The sequence below is a fragment of the Neopsephotus bourkii genome, unplaced genomic scaffold, assembly GCF_033783945.1.
Source record: "Neopsephotus bourkii isolate Nb327-2 ecotype Australia unplaced genomic scaffold, CSIRO-AGI_Nbou_v1 NB_1770, whole genome shotgun sequence".
Taxonomy (NCBI): domain Eukaryota; kingdom Metazoa; phylum Chordata; class Aves; order Psittaciformes; family Psittacidae; genus Neopsephotus; species Neopsephotus bourkii.
Window position 1 is genome coordinate 922655 of NW_026902244.1, and position 19055 is coordinate 941709.

Sequence of the window (19055 nt, forward strand, 5' to 3'; positions counted from 1 at the left end):
TATCCAAGTAGGTTAATAAATGCTTGGATCGCATTTGATCAAATGGAGAAATGCTTATTGTGGTAAAATGTGCTGAGCCCTTGATCTCATCTCTGCTGTGCCCTCATGGAAAGAGCAGAGGACAGAAGTGGCTGAGGAGGAACCTTTCAAGGGACAGCAAACCACCCAATCCCCCTACTGGGGCAGTTTCAAAGCTGAACATATTACTGCTCTGGGATGCATGGAGTGAACAGAAGAAAGAATGGATGGAGGCACCAGCTCTGAAGGGAAGGATGAGGTATTTCTCTGAGACACAGGTTCAGGCAAGAGGTGGAATCTGCGGTGAGCTCATTGGAAGGGAGCGTGATCAGTGCTCACAGCTCAGCACACTAACCTGGACTGCCATTCATCTGGGATTTAGCTAATGCCAAGCTGTTACACACAGCACCTGAAGAGCTTGCAAATGCTCCCTCCTACTGGCTGTGGGATGGGGAAGGCCAAATCTTTGACTGAGGGAGAAGGCAGAGAGCAGGGAGGTGGAAAACACTGAAATCTTCCTATCTAAAATGGCCAGTGTATCTTTGGCCATCTCTGTGTGTTCTAGCAAAGGATCTTTCACTATAATCTGCAGGGGAACAAAAGGTTTCCTGTCTTTAATTTGGCCCATGTTGGCTGAAACCACCCATAAGGCACTAATTGCAACTGCTAAAAGGGAGCTGGCAGACATGAAACTTTTCCAGATTACTATTTTATGGATAGAAATATGATTTTCAAAGTGACTGTGAGGCTGGGTGAGAGCTGGTGTCAGGCGGACAAAACCGTAATGTGGCAGAGCCCAAAGACAATATTTTTCATAGCAGTTTGACTTTAAAACAAATAGACTGTTGTCTCTCAGACATAGTGCAAACTATGATTTGCAGAGCAACAACCCAGGATGAGAGCTTCAAGACAGACTTTATACAGATTTTTCTTAATAGTTTGTCAGGCACGGCTGAAGTACAGGCCAACTCCAGCAAAAGGGCTTCACATTTTGGACATAAGAAAAAAGGACCTCTCGGAGTGACAGATTTGATTATGTGGGTGGCAGAAGACTGTGTGACACTGTGAATTGTTCTCACTTCTGTGAGATACCCTTGCTTGTTACATGGATGATTCCTTTACAGCAGTGTTATGCTGGTAGAGAGGATGGGCAAGATTTTGAGCAGTAGTAACATCCATGTCTGCATCCAGTCCCCACTAGACTCTTCAACAAGTAGGTAGGAAATGGCTTTAAAATAATACATATGTACTGAAAAGGCAGGCAGAATCAGATCTGGCCAGTGCTTGACAGCATTAAATGACAGGATGGCACCTATGGAGCATGGCTAGCCACCTGCAGACACATTGTTTTGCATAAAATGAAGAAAAGAGACCACTTGGGAAGTTAGGCAACCTCTGTAGCCCAAGCAGCTGAGGTTTTGCAGAAGCGCATAGACATATATAGCTAAACACAAACAAGCACTAACAGCACTGTGATTGCGGTCCCAGGGGTTACCACCACTTCCTGACCACCACAAGAATTCACACGTACAATGAAAATCAGAAGCCAGAAACAACAGTTGTTTCACATGAAGTTGCTCCACGATCCCATGAGTGCAGGGTGTGTGTAACCAGACAGATGTCCTTGGAAAAAGAATGGGCAGCACCTTCTGTGCAGACGAGAGAAGGTAACAAGTGGTGGGCTTGTCTTTTTGCCTGGGACAGCTTCATCTCACAGCACACAGGGATGGTCAGGTCAGGCCATCAGATGCTGGGATGTAATGTTACCAGGAAAACCAGACTCTCTTATTCCCTATCAGAAGTGCTCTGGTGATGCCACAGTGACTACAAGTTACCAGGCAGGGATCCTCAGAAGTTCTTTAGACATTGTTAACTGTTTGGCTGTAAGGTTTTTGGGTCACAAGCTTTAGAAATTATACTTCCATGTTTTGGCCAGGGAAGGAAGGTAGGATCTAAGTAACTGTGTCTTTAAGCAGCTTACTTCTGGAGACAGGAAGTCTGGCAGTGGGCTTCGGCAGTGCAGATTTTATTATGCAATTTCTCTTGGAACTAGTCTCTGAATAAAGGAGTTATCCATTAAGCACCTGCTTCACCATGCCTCCTGAGCAGCACAGATTAATTCCTCAGGATCCAAGCAAGGGTTTAACCATCAGCTGGAGGAGTGGGAAGCTGTGTTCTGGGATCCAAACTGGGAATCCTGGGTGCAAGTTTGCAGTGGCAAGGCTCCTTTGCTTGCTGTACAGTGTCTGTTTCAAAGAGTTTCCATTCTTTCCACTGAATCCTTCTACTCCATTTGAGTTCTTCTGTGTTTGGCATTACCAGTGGGTCAGACTACCAGCTCTTGCAATACGGATACCAAAGGGCTATGATACCCCAAGCATTGAAGAGGTATTAAGCCTTTTGGTTATTGATTCATAGCCCTGTTTGCAGGGGCACTGGATAACAGTCAAGGGCTTCCTCTGCCTTCCGTGATTAACCCATTGCTGTTCTAACCCCACGGCAGGGAGCAACTGGGGCCATCCTAAGTGGACATTGTGTCACGAAGAAGCTGTGGGACACAGGAGCAATAGGGCCCTCTTCTGCTGCCCTTACTGCTTCGGTTACAGGATTCCCTCCTCCCAAAGCACTTCTTCCATCTCCCACTCTGTCCCCAGGACTCACAGCCCGCCTCTTGCTTCCCTTCCCCCCCCCCCATTTCTTTGATGTGACAAGCCTGACACTTGCTGTAAGATAGAGGAGGTCTCTCAGCTAATGGGAGAGGAACCATGGCCTGCATGAGCTCTCCCATATCCTTCCTGTTCCCAACACCAAGTATGTAGTGTTGCTTGGGCAGGCATACAGACACACCAGCTGCTGGTGCAGCGGTGGTGGTGTCGAAGGCCCCTTGCTCAGTGGCTGTACTGGTGTAACATCAGTGCACTGTCTAACACCAGGCAGCATGAACATCTTCCTGGAGGTAGGTGGTAGCTGTGGGACCACTCAGCTTCTATCCCCAGTGGTAAATCTCCATCCTGACTTCATGCCAGAGCTGCAGAGTTATTGCAGCAGCAGAGAAGGAGGTCATAAAGCGAGCAAAAACCTATGGGGGTCTCCTGGTGTCAGCTGCTCCAGCAAATCCTTCATTGCCAAGACCACCTTCAGTAAACCTGGTCCAGGGGAAGGTGTCCCTGCCCATGGCAGGGGGCTAGAACTGGATGATCTTTAAAGTCCCTTTCAACTCAGATCATGCTATGATATATGATAATGGGAAAGGCAAGCACAAAAAGTTATCCAAACTACAATTTAAAATGCATTGCCCAAACTTGTTAAAAAGTGGAAGCAGCAGACAGCAAAAAGCACTGCTGTCCTTGGCTGTGCCTGAGAATTTCACCTGACTTCCACCCCACCCCCACCCCCCCAACAGCAAAACATTTTCCCTCAACCTGAACTGGGGAAAATGCCTTATACCACAGTAAACCACTGCTGGACAAGAGCTGGTGCTCTCACGTCGCCAGCTGCTATGACACACCGAACCCTGTCCCACACTGAGCCATCCTAAACCAGACAGGAACTCACTGCTTTTGAAGGAAATTAAAGCAGGCATAACCAGAGAGCACTTCCTTATGTACTAATTAGTAATATAGTGACAGAAGCAGAGGCCTGTAAGAGACCTCCAGTGTGATTACAGTCAGACCTCAGTGAGGACCGGCACTATGTAAATAAATACAGAATTTGCAAGTAAATGTAATGAAATGCATGTAAATGTAGAAGTAAATGTAATGAATTCCAGTTTTGCAGTAAACAGAAGGCAGACTTGCTCTTCACAAAAGAAGATCTCATTATAGATTTCCTTTAAACCAATAAAATATTGCTGATTAATCCATCTTGGCTTATGGACTTCATCAACACATCCTCAGGGTTGTCTCAGTACCCTTCTCCATCCTGTCCTCTGGTGTGGCTGCTCTTTGGGGACATATCTACATGTAGGCGATGAAAACAGCCCCAAGCAACCCATTTGTGCACAAGGAGCTCTGCTGCCACACTGGCACATCACTGTGGCTTATATGACCTGCTTCTCAGGTTGGGAACCAGTATGGAAATCCACAGAAGTATGTGAGCTCCAGTCCCACAAACCTGTTTTGGGCTGGGGAAGTCTGTCTAGACAGAGCACGAGGTATTTGTAAAGCAAGGCTGGGTTCGGCGCTGGTGTCTGAGCGACTGGGCTGGCTACGATCAGCTCAGGTTGGAGATCTGCAAAGCCCCACTATGGAGCCAGCACAGCCACATATGATGGATGAGGAACAGGAGGAAGCCGAGCCCATGGGTGTCAGTCAGGCCGCAGCAACCCCTCACATGCTGCAGGCACAAGAAGGCTGCAGAGGTGCAGAGGAGGCTGTGTAGGTTCATCAGGAAGGCAAGAGGAGGCCCAGAACAAGCAGGTGATGCTGGGGGAAGCCTGGGGAGGATACAAGCATCCCATGGCCTCAGCATCACCTCAAGGCCTCACTGGATGTCACTCCCTGAACTCAACAGTTGAAGAAGCAGGAGGGCACTGGCTGGCATGGCCACCACTGACTGTCAGAAGTGTTAGGTCCTGCTGCACCTCAGCTCTGAGGGGTATTGGGGCAGTGAAGGGGGATGCTGTGAGGAGGACTGAGAAGGGAGACTGAGGGGAGACAGAGGGGGAACGGGCTGAGGGGGGAACTGAGGGGAGGGTAACGTGGGGAACAACAGAGACGGGACACTGTAAGGGTGCTGAACGGTAACCCTGACAGGACCAAGTAGGGGAGACTGAGGAAAGACAGACTCTGTCTCCACTCAGCGGGGGGAAAGGTGGAGATGGGGATAACCAAGCGGGACGCTGACAAGGGGACTGAGGCGGAGAGGCATCCCCGTCCACTTGAGAGGGGGGATCACCCGGTCCTACCGCGCCCCGACCCCGCCGCGGAACACCTGAGGACAGCTTCGGCTCTTTCCGGCGCCGCTCGCGCCTTTCCGGCGTCGGCGGGGGCGGCGGGGGGCGTGCCCCGTGCGCGGTGACGCCATGCGCAGGCCCCGCCCCCGCCCCGCCCCCATGGTCTCTGGAAAAGAGAAGAGAAAAAAAAACTTTTTTTTTTAATTGAGGAATCAACAGCCGCCATCTTGTCGCGGAGCCGGAGCGCGGCGCGAGCGGAGCGGGGCCGGGCCGGGCCGGGCCGGGGCAGCGGGGCCGCCCGCCGGGACACGGGCAGCTGTGCCGAGCGCCGCCGACGGGCAGACGGGCTCGAGGCAGCGAGGCAGAGCCGGCCGGAGCTAGCCGAACGCCGCCGCCGGGACCGGGAGCCGCGGCCGCCGCCGAGCCGCGCTCATTGTTTTGGGGCGTTTTTCTGGTGTTTTCGGGGTTTTTCCGGATTTTTGTGGGTTTTTGCTATTTTTTTTTTATCCCTCCCTCCTTCCTCCTCCTCCTCCCCCCCCCCTCCCCTACCTCGGCCGCGGTTCAGGCCGCGGGCGGGGGCGGCGGGCGGGGGCCGCCGCGGGGCCGGGGCGAAACCCCCGGCGCGGAGGGGAGGGGACGGGGCGCGGCGGCGGGGAGCGAGCGGGGGGGCGCTATGCGCCCCGAGTGACTGCCTGAGCCGCCATCCGGGCACCTCCGCGGCGGCGGCGGCGGCCGGGCGGGGGGAAGAGGCCGGGAGGAGCGAGTCCGGCAGGGAGGGGGCGCTGGGCTCTTCCCCACCCCGCCCCGAGCCCTCCTCCCCTGCGGCCTGCTGCGGCGGCGGCGGCCCGGCTTGGGTATGGGGGAGCGGGGGCCGCCGCCGGTCGGGCACTGAGCGGCGCTGTTGCTCGGCGGTGGGCTCCCCTTTGGAGGAACGGGGAGAAAGCGAGCTTCACCCCCCCACGGGCTCCCCCCCTCGACAACGATTACCGGCTCGGCAGCCTCTCCTCGGCCGGCTACCATGGCGGAGAACTTACTCGACGGGCCGCCCAACCCCAAGCGAGCCAAGCTCAACTCGCCGGGCTTCTCTGCCAGCGATAGCACAGGTAAGGCCTGCGGGGCGGTGCGGGGGCGGCCGGGCCTCACCGGCGGTTCCCCCCCCAACATTTCTTTCCCTCCGGCGCGCGGTCGGGCCTGGAGGCCGCTGGGCCCAACCGCCCGCTGGAGGGAAAGGGGGGGGGAACCGCCCGCCCTTCGCCGGTTCCCGGCGGGGGTGGGAACCGGCCTGGCGAGGTGCCGGGAAAGGGGGGAAAGATCCCTCCCGGGGCGGCTGGGTCTTCTCCATTGGAAGTTACCAGGCGGGACCCGAACGCCAGGTACCGTCCCGGCTATAAATAGCGGTAGGAAGAGACGAGTAAGGCCTTTTGAGTTGAATTCCCTTTTCTCCGTCATTGACCACCACTTCTTCATTTTAATGGTGAAAGGGTGGAGGGATCCACCTCGGCTTGAGGGTATCCAGGTGAGAGGAGTGCGGTTAGGGAAGGAGAAAACACAGCCATCAGAAACACTGACTTCCCTGCTTGTTACACGGAGTGGTCGGGGTTTCTGTCTCCGCTTCTTAAAACCCATATATTGCCCACAACTACAGCCCCAAAGCGGGCAGTCTCTTCCCCTCTCCCCCTGCGTGCAACACACCATGGAATAAAAACTCCTTAATAGCATATTAACATTTTCCATCTCCCACCTGTAATCCTAGTTTAAGGTGCTTGGCTTGAACCATTCCAAGTGTTTTCCTTTAAAAAGCACAACGTGTAGGCAGTAGTCGAAGTTATGGGTTACTCGTGTGATGAAATGCCCAGAAGACTGGCAGTCGCCGCGACTTGTCGCGTAGTGTCTTCAGCGTGCCCATGCCTTTTTTTTTTCCCCAATCATAATGGTTTCATAGGTAATAAACCGCATCAAAATGTCTCTTTTCCAGTAAGCGTGTGCCCGTTGTAAATACGCACGTGTGTGTATAACAGCATGTGTGCATGTACTGACGTCTTTCAGTGTTCCAGCTGTTTTAATCACTGAAACGGTGGCTTTGTAGGAACATGAAGTATGTTGGACTCGCATTTCTGTTTTCAGAGATTAATGAATCTTTTTGAAGGGACAGTGATAAGTTAATCATGCTGTGCCTGCTGTGTTTTTATAGACTGAAAAAATTATTACTATAATTGGGTTGATAAATTGTGTGAGGTTTTTTTCGGTTTGCTTAATCTGCATTTGGCAATAGTTTAGAGATACTTCAGTCCTTTCAGTTTGGGGGGGTGGTGTGTTACGGAATCTTTTTCTTCTCAGCCTACAAATAAGCATGCCAAAAAGAAATGGTATTTAGAGTAAGAACTGGCAGAGAATATCTAGGTGAGGTCTTGTGATTGAACTATGCTAGTCCTTTTCATGGAATCGGTAGAATATCATACGGGAGGCTGATATGTGAGTTGCTATGAAATGCACTGCAGTAACTTGGGAAAGCACAGTTAATTCTTCAGCTAGACGTTTTAGACTCTACTGGTAGGTAGTGAAAGGTGTTTGAAGCAGTGTCTTTCTTGTTTTTTCTTTCTTTCTTTTTTGAAGTTCACTTGGTCTGTTCTGGAATGCTTCAGCCATAATTACGTCCTGTTCAGCAAGTTCTCATGCGTCTCAGCTCTGTGCAGTGCTAGATATGTAAACTCCAGCATCTGCATGAAGTGTTGCATGGCTAAGGGGGCCTTTGGTCACCAGAGACAGCGCACACTGCGTTGTATTTGAACAAGTAGAAGTATGTCTGTAGTGTTCAGTTGCCATCCTGGTGTTCTTTAGGCAAAAATAACCTCAGTTTGAGAGTGCAGGTAAAGTTAGAAGAGCCTTTTCCAGAAGTCTCCTGAGGTTTGTTGCCAGCAGTTAATGCTGCTTGTTGAAAGACTGCTGAACGTTTCTATGCGTTGTAGTAGGTAATACAAATAGTTGGTGTAGTGATTGTTATCAGATATCTGCTTCTGAACCTAAACTGGTCTGCTTCTTTGCACTGAAGCTTCAATGAAAAAGTTGTTGCAACCTGGAAAGTTGCCCTTGTGAGCACAGGTGCTCAGGGAGATGGGTTTGAGGTTTGTGTCCAGAATGAGTATTGGTTAACTGAATGGGAATGGCAGTCGTAAACCCGTGCTGTTTTGCTGCTTGCAGCAGCTTGCGTGACTGGGACGTGCTTTAAAAGACGCTGCGTTAGGCCCGCTCATATAGTTCTGTTGCTGAGAAGTACAGCTCAGAGCCTGAAGATACTTGTTACTAAGCGTAGCAGTGCTGTGGTGAAGGGTCTGGTGGCAGGCCTGAACGTTTGGCAGAAAAGCAACTGCTTGTCCTTGTTGATATTTTGCTTTATGCTTTGCTGCAATGATGTTAAGCAACTCCTTTTGTATGGGTAAATTTTAGCTGCCTTTAATCTTTCTGATAAAAATAGCTCCTCAGCTTACCAGAGCAAAGTTTGTGCAATTGAAATTGGTCTGCTTTATGTTCTGAAAATGCACCTTTCCTGTTAAGCAGCTAAATCAAGTGTCTGGTCTCAGAGAAGGGAGTAGAGATGAAAGGGTAACAGAAAAGTGGGCTGTGACCATTGCTAACTTTCACGGTAGTCCCATTTTGCGGTTGCCCTGTTGCTCTTTGTTTCACTAAGGAAGGTTGAGACTCATGGCTTGCTGTTTCTGTGCAGTATTGAACAAGCTGGCTTCTATGGTGAAATGTCCATGGGAAAGGTTTTTCCCTGTCTAGCCAGGTAAGAGTAGTGTGCTTGTCTAATTACCACTTTTAGATACATGATGTTTTTCATACCTGAGCAATTGTCTTCTCTATAACTGTTATGAGGCATTCTCATTTAGCGTGCTTCAGAATAAACCATGGACTTACAGAAAAATAGAATTACAGTAACTTTGGTTATGGCAGTGTATTATCTTAGCGTCAAGCGTCATGATTATCTTATATGTTGTCGGCATTGGTCCTTGGACAGAATATATAGTGAGCTGGCAGCATTCTTGAGCTGGTCTCAGTGTGAACTCTGTATGTGGATTGTGAGAAACCTGTTTGAATGGAGCATCAGCGAAGCTGGTGCTTTGCGAGTGCCCCTTTGCTGTGGCTCTGTGGGTGGCTTGGTGGTGGTCTGTGTTGCATTGCAAGTAAGGCTTCTGTCTGCATTTGTTACATACCGAGCAGCTTCTGCTATTGTAGAGCTGTGCTTAGTCCAGAAATGACAAATCATGAGCAGCTTCAAAAGTCCATTAGAACTGGATTTTCACCTCATATTTTCTCATGTATGTGGTTTTTGTTGGGTTGTTTTGGTTTTGGTTGTTTTTTTTTTTACCTCCACAACTTCAGCTCATAAACAGATTAAGCAGTATAGCTGCTGCTGCAAAAGCTGCAGGCTGAGATCTCCGGTAATTCACGTTCTCCTTATGGCCTGGCGTGTCAGTGTCGCAGTGCCTGCATTTTCAAACTGGGGAAAGACTGGCCTTGTTGCACATGCCTTTGTACGTGCTGAGTTAAGTAGATCTCTGGCTAACTCCCAGCAGCCTACAGAGCTGTGCAGGAGGGAGTTTGTGGCGCTACACAGCCTGATTTGATCCTGCTGTCCTGCCGAAAACCAGATAGGTGTATTTCCCTGAATGTAGTTTTAAGAGGTGGACTACCTTTAAAACAAATTAGCTTAAGGAGACACAGCAAGGCTTTCTAACCTTACGTTCACATAGTTAGCTAAAACTGCAGATGGACTGACGTCTCAGTGATCTAAAAACAGATTCTGTTTGTGCACATGAAAGCATTAGTATGTGTGTTTTAGGAGGGTTCATTCCCATGTAGTTGAAAAGTTTCATGGAAGTCTGTTTAATTAGTCTGCTCTTGGTTTATAGGATATGTGCAAAATTTGAGTGTCAGTTGCGTGTTGTGACACTAAGAATCACTTTTATGCACATGCCTTTCTCTATCTCTCCCTGGAATAAGGAAACAGGCAATTCCATTAAGTGAACAAACCTGGATTTACAAGGTAGAAATTGGTGGAAGAAACTTTTCTTCTGAAAAGATGTAGGTGAAGGGGTGTGTGTAGTTATAATTATTTCACAGGGGTGTCCTTTGCTTCATGGTACTTTTCCTATTCCAGCTAGTTACAGTGCAGAATGTGGTGCTGCAGTGTTTCATGGCTATATCATTTCTTAAGACTTACTGTGTACATGCACTTACGGAGATGGTGGATGGAAGATGATGATGCCAAGCAAAAATGTTTTATTTGAGCTGTGTTAAGTTTGATAACAAGCTAAATTACTTTTTTTATTATTATTATTTTCTCCATGACTGACCTGCATAACTTCAAACCTGCAGTTGTAATACAGGCCAGCAGATTTAGAGGTTAGAGATTGGCGCACTTATTGAGAACCTAGTGCAGCTAATTTCTTACCGATTCATGAGGCATTGCTGACAGCAGGTTATTGTGTACTTTCTCATTGTTGGAGGTTTTTTATAGGTTTTTCCAAGGAGTTTGACACTAACATCTGTGTGAGATGAAGAGTTGAGCAGATGATCTGCCAGCCTGATTTTAAGTGGCAGTCCTGTGGTTACTCCTGTTTCTTTTTTTGAAATTCGTACTTTGAGTGACAATTGTTTATGTACTTGGGAGTTTATCAAATTGATTCCTTCCCTCTTCATAACTTAAAATCAACTTGGTAAGTGCTGTTCTGTGCTGTGGCATATTGCTGCTGGAGAAGCACTGCCAGCAGCAGGCTGGAATAAGGCTGTGCTCAAGGGTTTGGTCTCTGTTGTACCCCAGAGATCTCCTGATAGCTTGTGAAATGTTTCCCAGTTTTCTGTTGCAGATTATTCACTTTCCTTTCTGGCTGAATATTCCTAGGAGTTAAGAGTCCAGTGCCATTAGTTATTTCTACAGCAACATGCTGTGTTTCACTGTTACGTCTGCAACTTAATGTTACAAAAAAAAATATCTACCTATTCTTGGTGTTTATTAGTGATACTGGATTCTGCTGTTACCTGGTAACAGAGTGAAACAAGAGCGCAAGTTTGTTAGCAAAGTACTGCAGGTTAATGTGAAATCAGAGTGGAAGAGGTAGTTGAAAAACGGGATTTGAAAAATTCTGGGGTTTTTACACAAAGAAAAAGCATGTGGGATAGCTTAGAAATTCGACACTTCCACCCTAATTTGGTTTACACTTTCAAGAATTTTTGCCTTGTAAATCTTCCTTTTAATATATGTTATGTTTTCCATCTGTCTTCTCAGATGTCTGAGATACGGAGAGAACCTAAAACTTTTATTTGCAAAACTCTAATAGAGATGTCTCAACAAATACTATAAAGTATTGTGCAAAATCATGGTGTGAATCAAAAGAAAATGGAAACTTCTCACTGGTGGTTGGCAATCGTAACTCAGAGTCTAAATCTCTTAACGTAAATCTTCAAAGCTTCACTTCATCTTTCCTCTCCTCTTGTTCACTACCATTGAGAAATATGGATCTTACTTAGAATGTTGGATAAATACAGTATCATTGACCTGCAATAATTTTCTGTATATATATTTTTATTTATGCATATATAAGTCTAAAATAATCTGCTTCTCCTATGGTCAACTTTAATGTGGGAACTTCCTCAGCAAGACAGGGTTGTCAGGAGTTGCTTTCTCTGCGTGACATGCTCCCCATTCTCATGGGCAGCCATTATTCCATTGCTGCTGTTGGACTTCTCTGAGACGGGCATCAGAGCTGGCTCTGTTCTGTTGCACAGTGTGAGGGGGAAAAAGGAATGTTAGATTTTAGCCCCTGGCCGTGTGTGTGGCACCTGAAGGGCATGAGCTTCTCTCTTGCTCTGCCCACCTTTAGCACTGCTATTACTTTGACAACTGTTGTAGTGGGTGTTGTTGATGACATAGCTTCAGTATCATCTCCTGTAGTTTCACCTAATGGAGCAAAGAAATGTGCAAGAGACTACAGCTCAGTAAGTACTGAATGTAAATCTGTTTTGTAGTAGCTATGAAGTTTATTCCTAAAGTTTGTTAACTCCTTTAAGGAAAAGTATTAATGAGAATGATTCAGAACAGCCTTATCTCTGAAATTAATACTTTAAAGTAAAATAGGTTTGTGAGGGCATTGGGGTTTTTGTATTCAGGCAGTTACGGTTGGAAGCTTTTTTTGAGTGAAATATATAAAAAACATTAGTTTTAAGTAGATGTCTGCTGTTGCTTCCTCATGCATATTTGGTTTATTTCGTGTTGTGTGGTCTTACTCAGCTGAATTTGAGCAGCTATGCAAATGATCCTTTACGTATAATTTGGTATCAAAAATATGGAGGAAAAAGTGGCATTAAAATAACGAGAAAGAAAACATGCCTTTTGCAGCTATTACACATCATAAAGGAGACAGTTTTGCTTGTGCCTTAGTGATCTTGCATAACAATTTTTGGGTTTGTTTCATAATATTACTTCAAGTACATATAAATCATTGCTATTTTAGTCTTCACAGAATAGACCTGTTCTGTGCTTCTGTTAAGGAAGGTGTGTAAAGGGTAGGAACTCCCTGAAAAGGAGTTGTGTAGCTGAAGGGAGTGCTAGAAGCAGGCTGAGCTACAAGGCAGTACGTATGTGGAGTTCTTGCCACCAGTGCTGTCACTGCAGGGAGGATGGAGGATTGAAAATTTAAAATCTGAAACACCTTGCATTGACCTTATATATAATACAAAGTCTGTCCCCAGGGAGCGTCACAGTTAAAGTTTGTTTGTCAAGATAATTCACATCTTCGTGCATTATCTGCTGACTTTTTTTCCAGATCTGTGGTGAGGGTGGCACAGCCGTGATGTGAAGCAGTGGATCTGTCAGTTGTGCGAGCTAACTGATGGTATTTGCATGCAAACCCTCTTTTCTGGTACAGACTGTGATTTTCATTCTGCCATAAGCGAGTGCCCCCTATTAATCACTGGACTCCAGGATGATTCCTCTTTAAAGAGTCATCCTGAACTTAAATGTTTGTCAGCTGTTAAATAGGGCAAGAGAAAAGATGTTTGCGTTTGTGATGTGATGAGAAGGCAGTCTTGCTTCTGTTAATGTGCTCCAGGAACACTAAAATATTTAAGCTTCATCAGGATGATCTTGTGAATGAGAAGCTGATGTTGCCAGTGGGGCGGTCTCCCAGTCTGTAGGCAGATTGCCTCCTATTCCTTCTGTGTAGATTTTTGCTCTTATGGCAAAGAAAATTACTGAAGCCTTTTGGTCAGTAAGTGTGTGTAGCCTGATTGTCACCCACAGTGTGACAATAGTAGTGTCTGTATTGTAGATGCTACTGAGTAGGATTTAAAGTTACTCACAAGAATGGGCACAGCTATGGTGTCAAAATAGTGAAGACACCTCAGGAAAAACTCCAGAGGAAGAAGGGTTATGGAGAAGCTCTGTAGCATCACAGGAAAGCAGTCAACCCATCGTTTGCCATCCAGTGCTTCCAAGAACAGACGAGATTGAGCACTCTTGGTGGGCTGCTTCTGATGCACACTTTGGGGATTATTTTGTTTTTACTCTCATCTGGCATCTAGGAAGAGATGAGAGAGTAGCTTCTTACCTGAATGAGCTTCTCATATTTGGTTCTGTATATTAACTTTGGTTGCAGATACATTTAATGTGCTCTTACTTTACTTGAATGTTCCAATATTGAAAACATTTATTTATTTTAATGGAAGGGTAGATCTGAACACAGGGATTATTCCTGAAAGAAGCTAATGTCTTGGGTTTTCTGGACCTTCAGCACAAATTGTATTTTCATTACGAGCACAGGAAAAGAGAGATGGTGGAGACAATTTGGATAAGCACAGTGTAGAGAAACCTGAGGGTATGACATTGTAATGCACACATGCAAGGGGAAGGAGAGGCTAGGAAGTAAACTCAATGTGATCAAGGAAGGTTCTGTTTATACTGTTCTGTCTTCGGGGGGGGTGAGAAAAAGCTGGGGGCAGAACAGTCGGTTGTCCCTCTGTCACGCAGTTGTTACCACACACATCACTTGTGGTACAGGGGATATAGACACTGCATTTTCTCCCATCCTGACTTGCGTGCCTGGTGTTCTGTCCGGTGTCAGAAACTTTTTTACAACTAAATCAATAATACTGGTAATATTGCAGTAGAGGTTAGATGAGAACTCATTCTTTTTCATTAGCTTCTTGATTTGTTTGCTCTGTGTAATGAGCTTTAGTTTTGAAAAGTCAATTAGATGTTGAAGTCTTACAAAAATGTATTTGAGGAGATTTTAGGAGCTTGTAGCTACTTTAACTAGATTTTAAGATGATAGTGTCCCTTTTGGTTATTTGGATGCACAAAATAGATCTCATTTAATAAATTTTAGGAACTGTGTCACTATTTAGTTACGTATCTGCACCCTGAATGGTATCGATCTTATGGGGAATCATGCTTGCAAGAAGACAAGTTGCAAAATAAGCATGGTAAGAATGAGTAACTCCCCAAAGACACCACACCTTCCCCCCCCCCAAAAAAAAATAAAAAATCCCAGCCATAGGAAGGCAAGAAAAGGTATTACACCTATTTTCAAGAAAAGCTAAAAGGACAATGCAGTCAACTACAGGCAAGCCTCCCTTCCATCCTGGGAAGATAATAGAGGAGCTGGAGTGGGTTTAGTGAAGGGCTGCCAAGGAGGTCAGGGCCTATGCTACAGCACTCCTGATGTCCCTTCCAACTTCAGTGTGAGCCTGTAAGCAAGAGAGCACTGTGATAATTATTCCAACGAGTTTCCTAGAGGCAAATACCTAGAATGCCTTTAGGTGAGGCTCATTTCTGTTTAACAGTGTATTGAATTTTGACTGGTCTACTGACTTAAGAGCAAGCAAACCAAGTATTTCTTTCTCATCCCAAATGCAAGTGGTTCATAAATAAATAAATTTAAATATCCCAATCTCTTTATCATGCAAGCCATACCTTGTTGGGACCCAATCAGATGTATGCTCTGTATCTCTCATTTCCTCCTCACTGCCCTCCACCCAACCACTGGGCTCTCCTTGGCCCAGCCAGGTCCCTCTATGCTGTCTTTCTCAACCTGGCTGTTAAACATCATCTTCTGAAAGTCAGGGTCAATTTGCAGTCTCTCTGTGTGTCTTGTTAGGTTAAGATGTAAAGTTTGTTTCACAAATATGTTCAGTTGCTCTAAAACATTAAATGTGCTTATTGTCTTCTATGAAACAATAAATTACAGAATCCTCAGACCTCAAAAGGAGGTTGAAATGGATGTGTAATTCCTGACTGCACTGAACAGTATTGCTATTGAGTTGAGTTACCTGACATCGAATTTTAGGGAATGACTGGAGCTCTGAACTGTTGAGGCTTTGTTTACTGGGGTCTGGCATGATTGAAAGAAGCCTTACAAAACAAAATTGGGCTCACTGAAATGTAACAGCTATGTTGGCATGAAAGAAAGGCACAGTGAAAATACTGCTTGTGTTGCAGTGTGAATTCAGTGTCTGCTCTGTGGAAGGGCAGTCAAAGTTTGTAATGGGAAAACTCCAAATCACATTTCAAGTGGAGATTATGCAGGAAGAAATGAAGCTGAGTTTGATAGTTCTTCTGTTTGCTATGTGATATGTTTGAGATAATAAAACATGTAAAAAAATACTTTAGAATGTTTGTCACCTCTCAAGGCTGAGCTAAAGAGAGGGGGAAATGGTGACATTGAAACAAGTTAATTGATTGAATATTTATATTAAGAAAATGTCTTCTGATAACGGTTGCAGGTAGTCATACAGCTGAAAATGTTCTGCCTTAAGAAAGCAACATGGGTTGTTTTTCTTCTGAGAAAGCTTAGAAGGAAACAGAACATCTTTTTTTTTTTTTTTATTCTGGTTGCTGTAAGTGTTGTCCAGGAAGGCAGAAAACTGTGACATTTAAGCTCATAAAACTGAAATTAGGAGAGTGTGTATCTCAAGTGTGGTTATCCTTATGTGTGAAGATAGCTGCTCAAATAAGGCAAAATTCTCAAATTGGAAAAGGAGCTTTTTGGGAGGAGTGGGGGTGTTGTAGCTGCCTCATGGTTTTCCATCCCTTCCGAAAGACATGTTATCTCTGGGTTTTGGCACTCTCCTGTTAAGAGGACATTCGTGTTCATGTAACAGAGGTAATGAAAGGTGTGAGATTTAGGATCAGAAGTGGTGTGTTAGTGATGAGACAGTATGAAGTGGGTCTCCACAGCCTTAGGCAGTTCTGCTTTCACACAGGCACTGAAACTAGATGTATGTGTCTTACTAGTTAAGGGAATCTAACCTTTAAAATGAAGACTGCTTTTACTGTTCTGTTGCATGCTAGTTGGGTTTGAGGGATGGAGTAGGTACAAAGCTCGGTAATTGGGGTGGGATTCATTAGTGTAGGTGTTTTTTGAGCGTTGCTTTAGGTAACTGTAAAGGCAAAGGCATCTCTTGATTCTTAGACTCTTGGTAGCTGCCATTGACATTGACATAGTCAAAGCATTGAGAATGGAAGCAGTTATGCTCTTCTCATGGGGTTGGGGGGCTAAGGTTGCTTCTCATTTTGCTGCCAGTAGAAATGGGCCACATTCTTCTTACAGCAGATTTTTATATGTGTGTAAGTACATTTATTATTTCTGTAGCTGCCAAGACAATCTTTTATCTTTATGGGTTTGTTGCAGGCATATTCAAGTAGACTTTTGTTTTCTAACTGTTGTAAAAAGTGCCTTGTGTTGATGTTTTTAATGTACACGACTGACTAAAATATAAAAGCAGGAAGATTAATCGTTGCCTCTGTGTAAAAACTCGGGGAGTTTTTACACGGCCACCATGCTAAGCTGTTTACCTGCTTTTTATTTTCCTGCTGGCAGAGCTGTAAACTTTCTGTGCTTAACCTTAATGTATAGCCTTCTTACAGGAGCCTTAAGAGTGGCAGATGATTTTAGGTTTTAAGAGGCAGTATTCCCAGATGCTTTTTTCAATCTTTTTGTAAACTGCAGAAACATTTCCAGCTCTTGGCTCTGGTGAGACTGTTAAGAGTGTGGCCAGTCAAACAAAAAAGATTTGAGTACTTGTACTCCAGCATCCCATTTTGAAATGCAACTGGAAAAAAATGCTCTTCTTTTTTTAAGCCACAGCACCATTTTCCCCTTCCGCATTTTGTCACTTCTCTTCTGCCCCTGGCCCTTTTAGTCATGAAATATTAACAATTTTGGTGCAGAAGATTGGGAAGACATTGTTTTGTGGGCTTTATGGAAGTTGTCAAATCAAGCAGTGTGAACCTTGAACTTCCCAGTGAGCTGCGATGATGAGCTGTTTAGCAGAAATGGCAAAGCCTCGGTCATAGACTCTGTGTCACCTTGGTGACATGGAGACAGATGGCTTTGGTCATGCTCCAGGCTGCAGCCTTTGGTGTGCAGGGAGATGGGTTGTGCTATGGGGACCTGGGACTTGCCTGTGGCCAGGTGGGGCTTGACGCTGAAAACAGGCAATGGACTTTTCATCAGGGGAGTTAGAGAGGGATGGAAGGCTAAAAATAGTGAAATATTGGAAGAAGGAAAAGTAGAATCAAAAGATACAGTAAGAGACACGAATTGCAGCATCGTGTCGAGTAGCTGTGTAGGAAGGAGGAAGTGAAGCAATTGCTGAAGGTATACCAGGAATTTCTTTTAAGACGAGCTGAGAAGGTGAACTAAACAAGAGAAGGGAAAGGTGGCAAGTAAGAGAGAAATTAAAAATACTTTCATGAACCTAGCTAATGAAAATGTTAGTTACTTGCCTGCTTGAAAGGGCATAGCTCTGTTCCTGAACTGGGGTGTATTTTGTCACAGCTAACTTCATGCCAGCCTGGAAGGCTTCTTCAGAGCTGACTGACCTCAGTAGGTAATGATGGCAAGATGTAGGACTCTAAGCTGCCATGAGCACCTCAAAACAGGCAGAATTTAACATTTTTGTGTGTGTTTACTGTGACACTCTAATTCACTGGTCATTGCAGTACATCTGAAAACTTCCATTCATTTTTCTTCAGTGCGGCTGCATTGAAAACTTCAGTGCTGATGAAATGCATTGTGTTCAGATGTACTGAGGTGTCTTGATAATGCATCCTGGTGTAGTCGTACAGGTTGTGTTGTTTGGGTTTTGTTGTTTCTTTTCAATGCAGTTAGAGTGGTCCATGCTGTCACTTACGCCACTTTTGCAACCTGAGCCTTACACCAACTTTTTGCAGTTGAAGGGGGGCCTATAGGGATGCTGGGGATGGACTTGTAGTGATAGGACAAGGGGTAACAGGTTAAAACATAAACAGGGGAAGTTTAGGTTGGATATAAGGAGGGAATTCTTCCCTGTTAGGGTGGTGAGGCACTGGAATAGGTTGCCCAGGGAGGTTGTGAATGTTCCATCCCTGGCAGTGTTCAAGGCCAGGTTGGACGAGGCCTTGGGTGATATGGTTTAGTGTGAGGTGTCCCTGCCCATGGCAGGGGGGTTGGAACTTGATGATCTTAAGGTCCTTTCCAACCTTAACTATTTTATGATTCTAAGAATGAGAGGTTTTCATGGCTAGCTTGGCGGGAGCCAAAATAAAGTTTTCACAAATTTATGTTACACTAAAAAGTGGTTGGTTTAGATCATATCATTGGGCTGCAAAGCTTTTCTGACATGTGCTGCATGTTTGAACAACTACTCTGATGAATTGAGGCTAGTCTGTATGTATTGCTGTATGTACTTGTTGTCCTTAGGTCTTCAAATATATAACTTGCTTTCACATGGAAGTACCTATATAAAGTGAGCTAACTTACTATTTTTAGTTACATACTAAAATAATTCTTGCACAGATGCTGCTTATAACGTGCAATAAAACATTTTGGTGAACCCAAGTTGCTCCTTTTGAAAACAAAATGAAAAACCCCCACTGCTTTTTATCAGTCTGGATGCTCAGCTGGGCAGAGCAGTTCCTTCAGGTGGCTTAATGAAAATCAGATTGATTTATTTCACTCATCTGGAGAGTGTGTGGATTACCTCTGTCAATATTGGGCATGATAAATGAGGGCTAGGCACTTAAGAGAGCAGTTTGAATTACTTGAGCTGTTCAGGGATCGAGAGTGACTTGATTCAAGAGACATTATGAGGAGAAAATGCTGAG

General features: G+C 45.4%; 1 protein-coding gene across 9 annotated transcripts in view; it reads left to right on the plus strand.

Annotated features, from left to right (window-relative positions):
• The first annotated feature begins 5541 nt into the window (after window positions 1–5541).
• The window catches only part of CREBBP (CREB binding protein), a 96912-nt gene continuing 83398 nt past the window's right edge, over window positions 5542–19055 (plus strand). For 7 of the 9 annotated variants that reach the window (XM_061379427.1, XM_061379429.1, XM_061379434.1 and 4 more), the window contains exon 1: window positions 5542–6015. In XM_061379427.1, coding sequence (XP_061235411.1) covers window positions 5931–6015 — 85 coding nt within the window. In that variant the 5' untranslated portion in view covers window positions 5542–5930. The remainder of the gene's footprint in view (window positions 6016–19055) is intronic. The other 2 variants (XM_061379432.1, XM_061379435.1) reach the window with 1 other exon arrangement.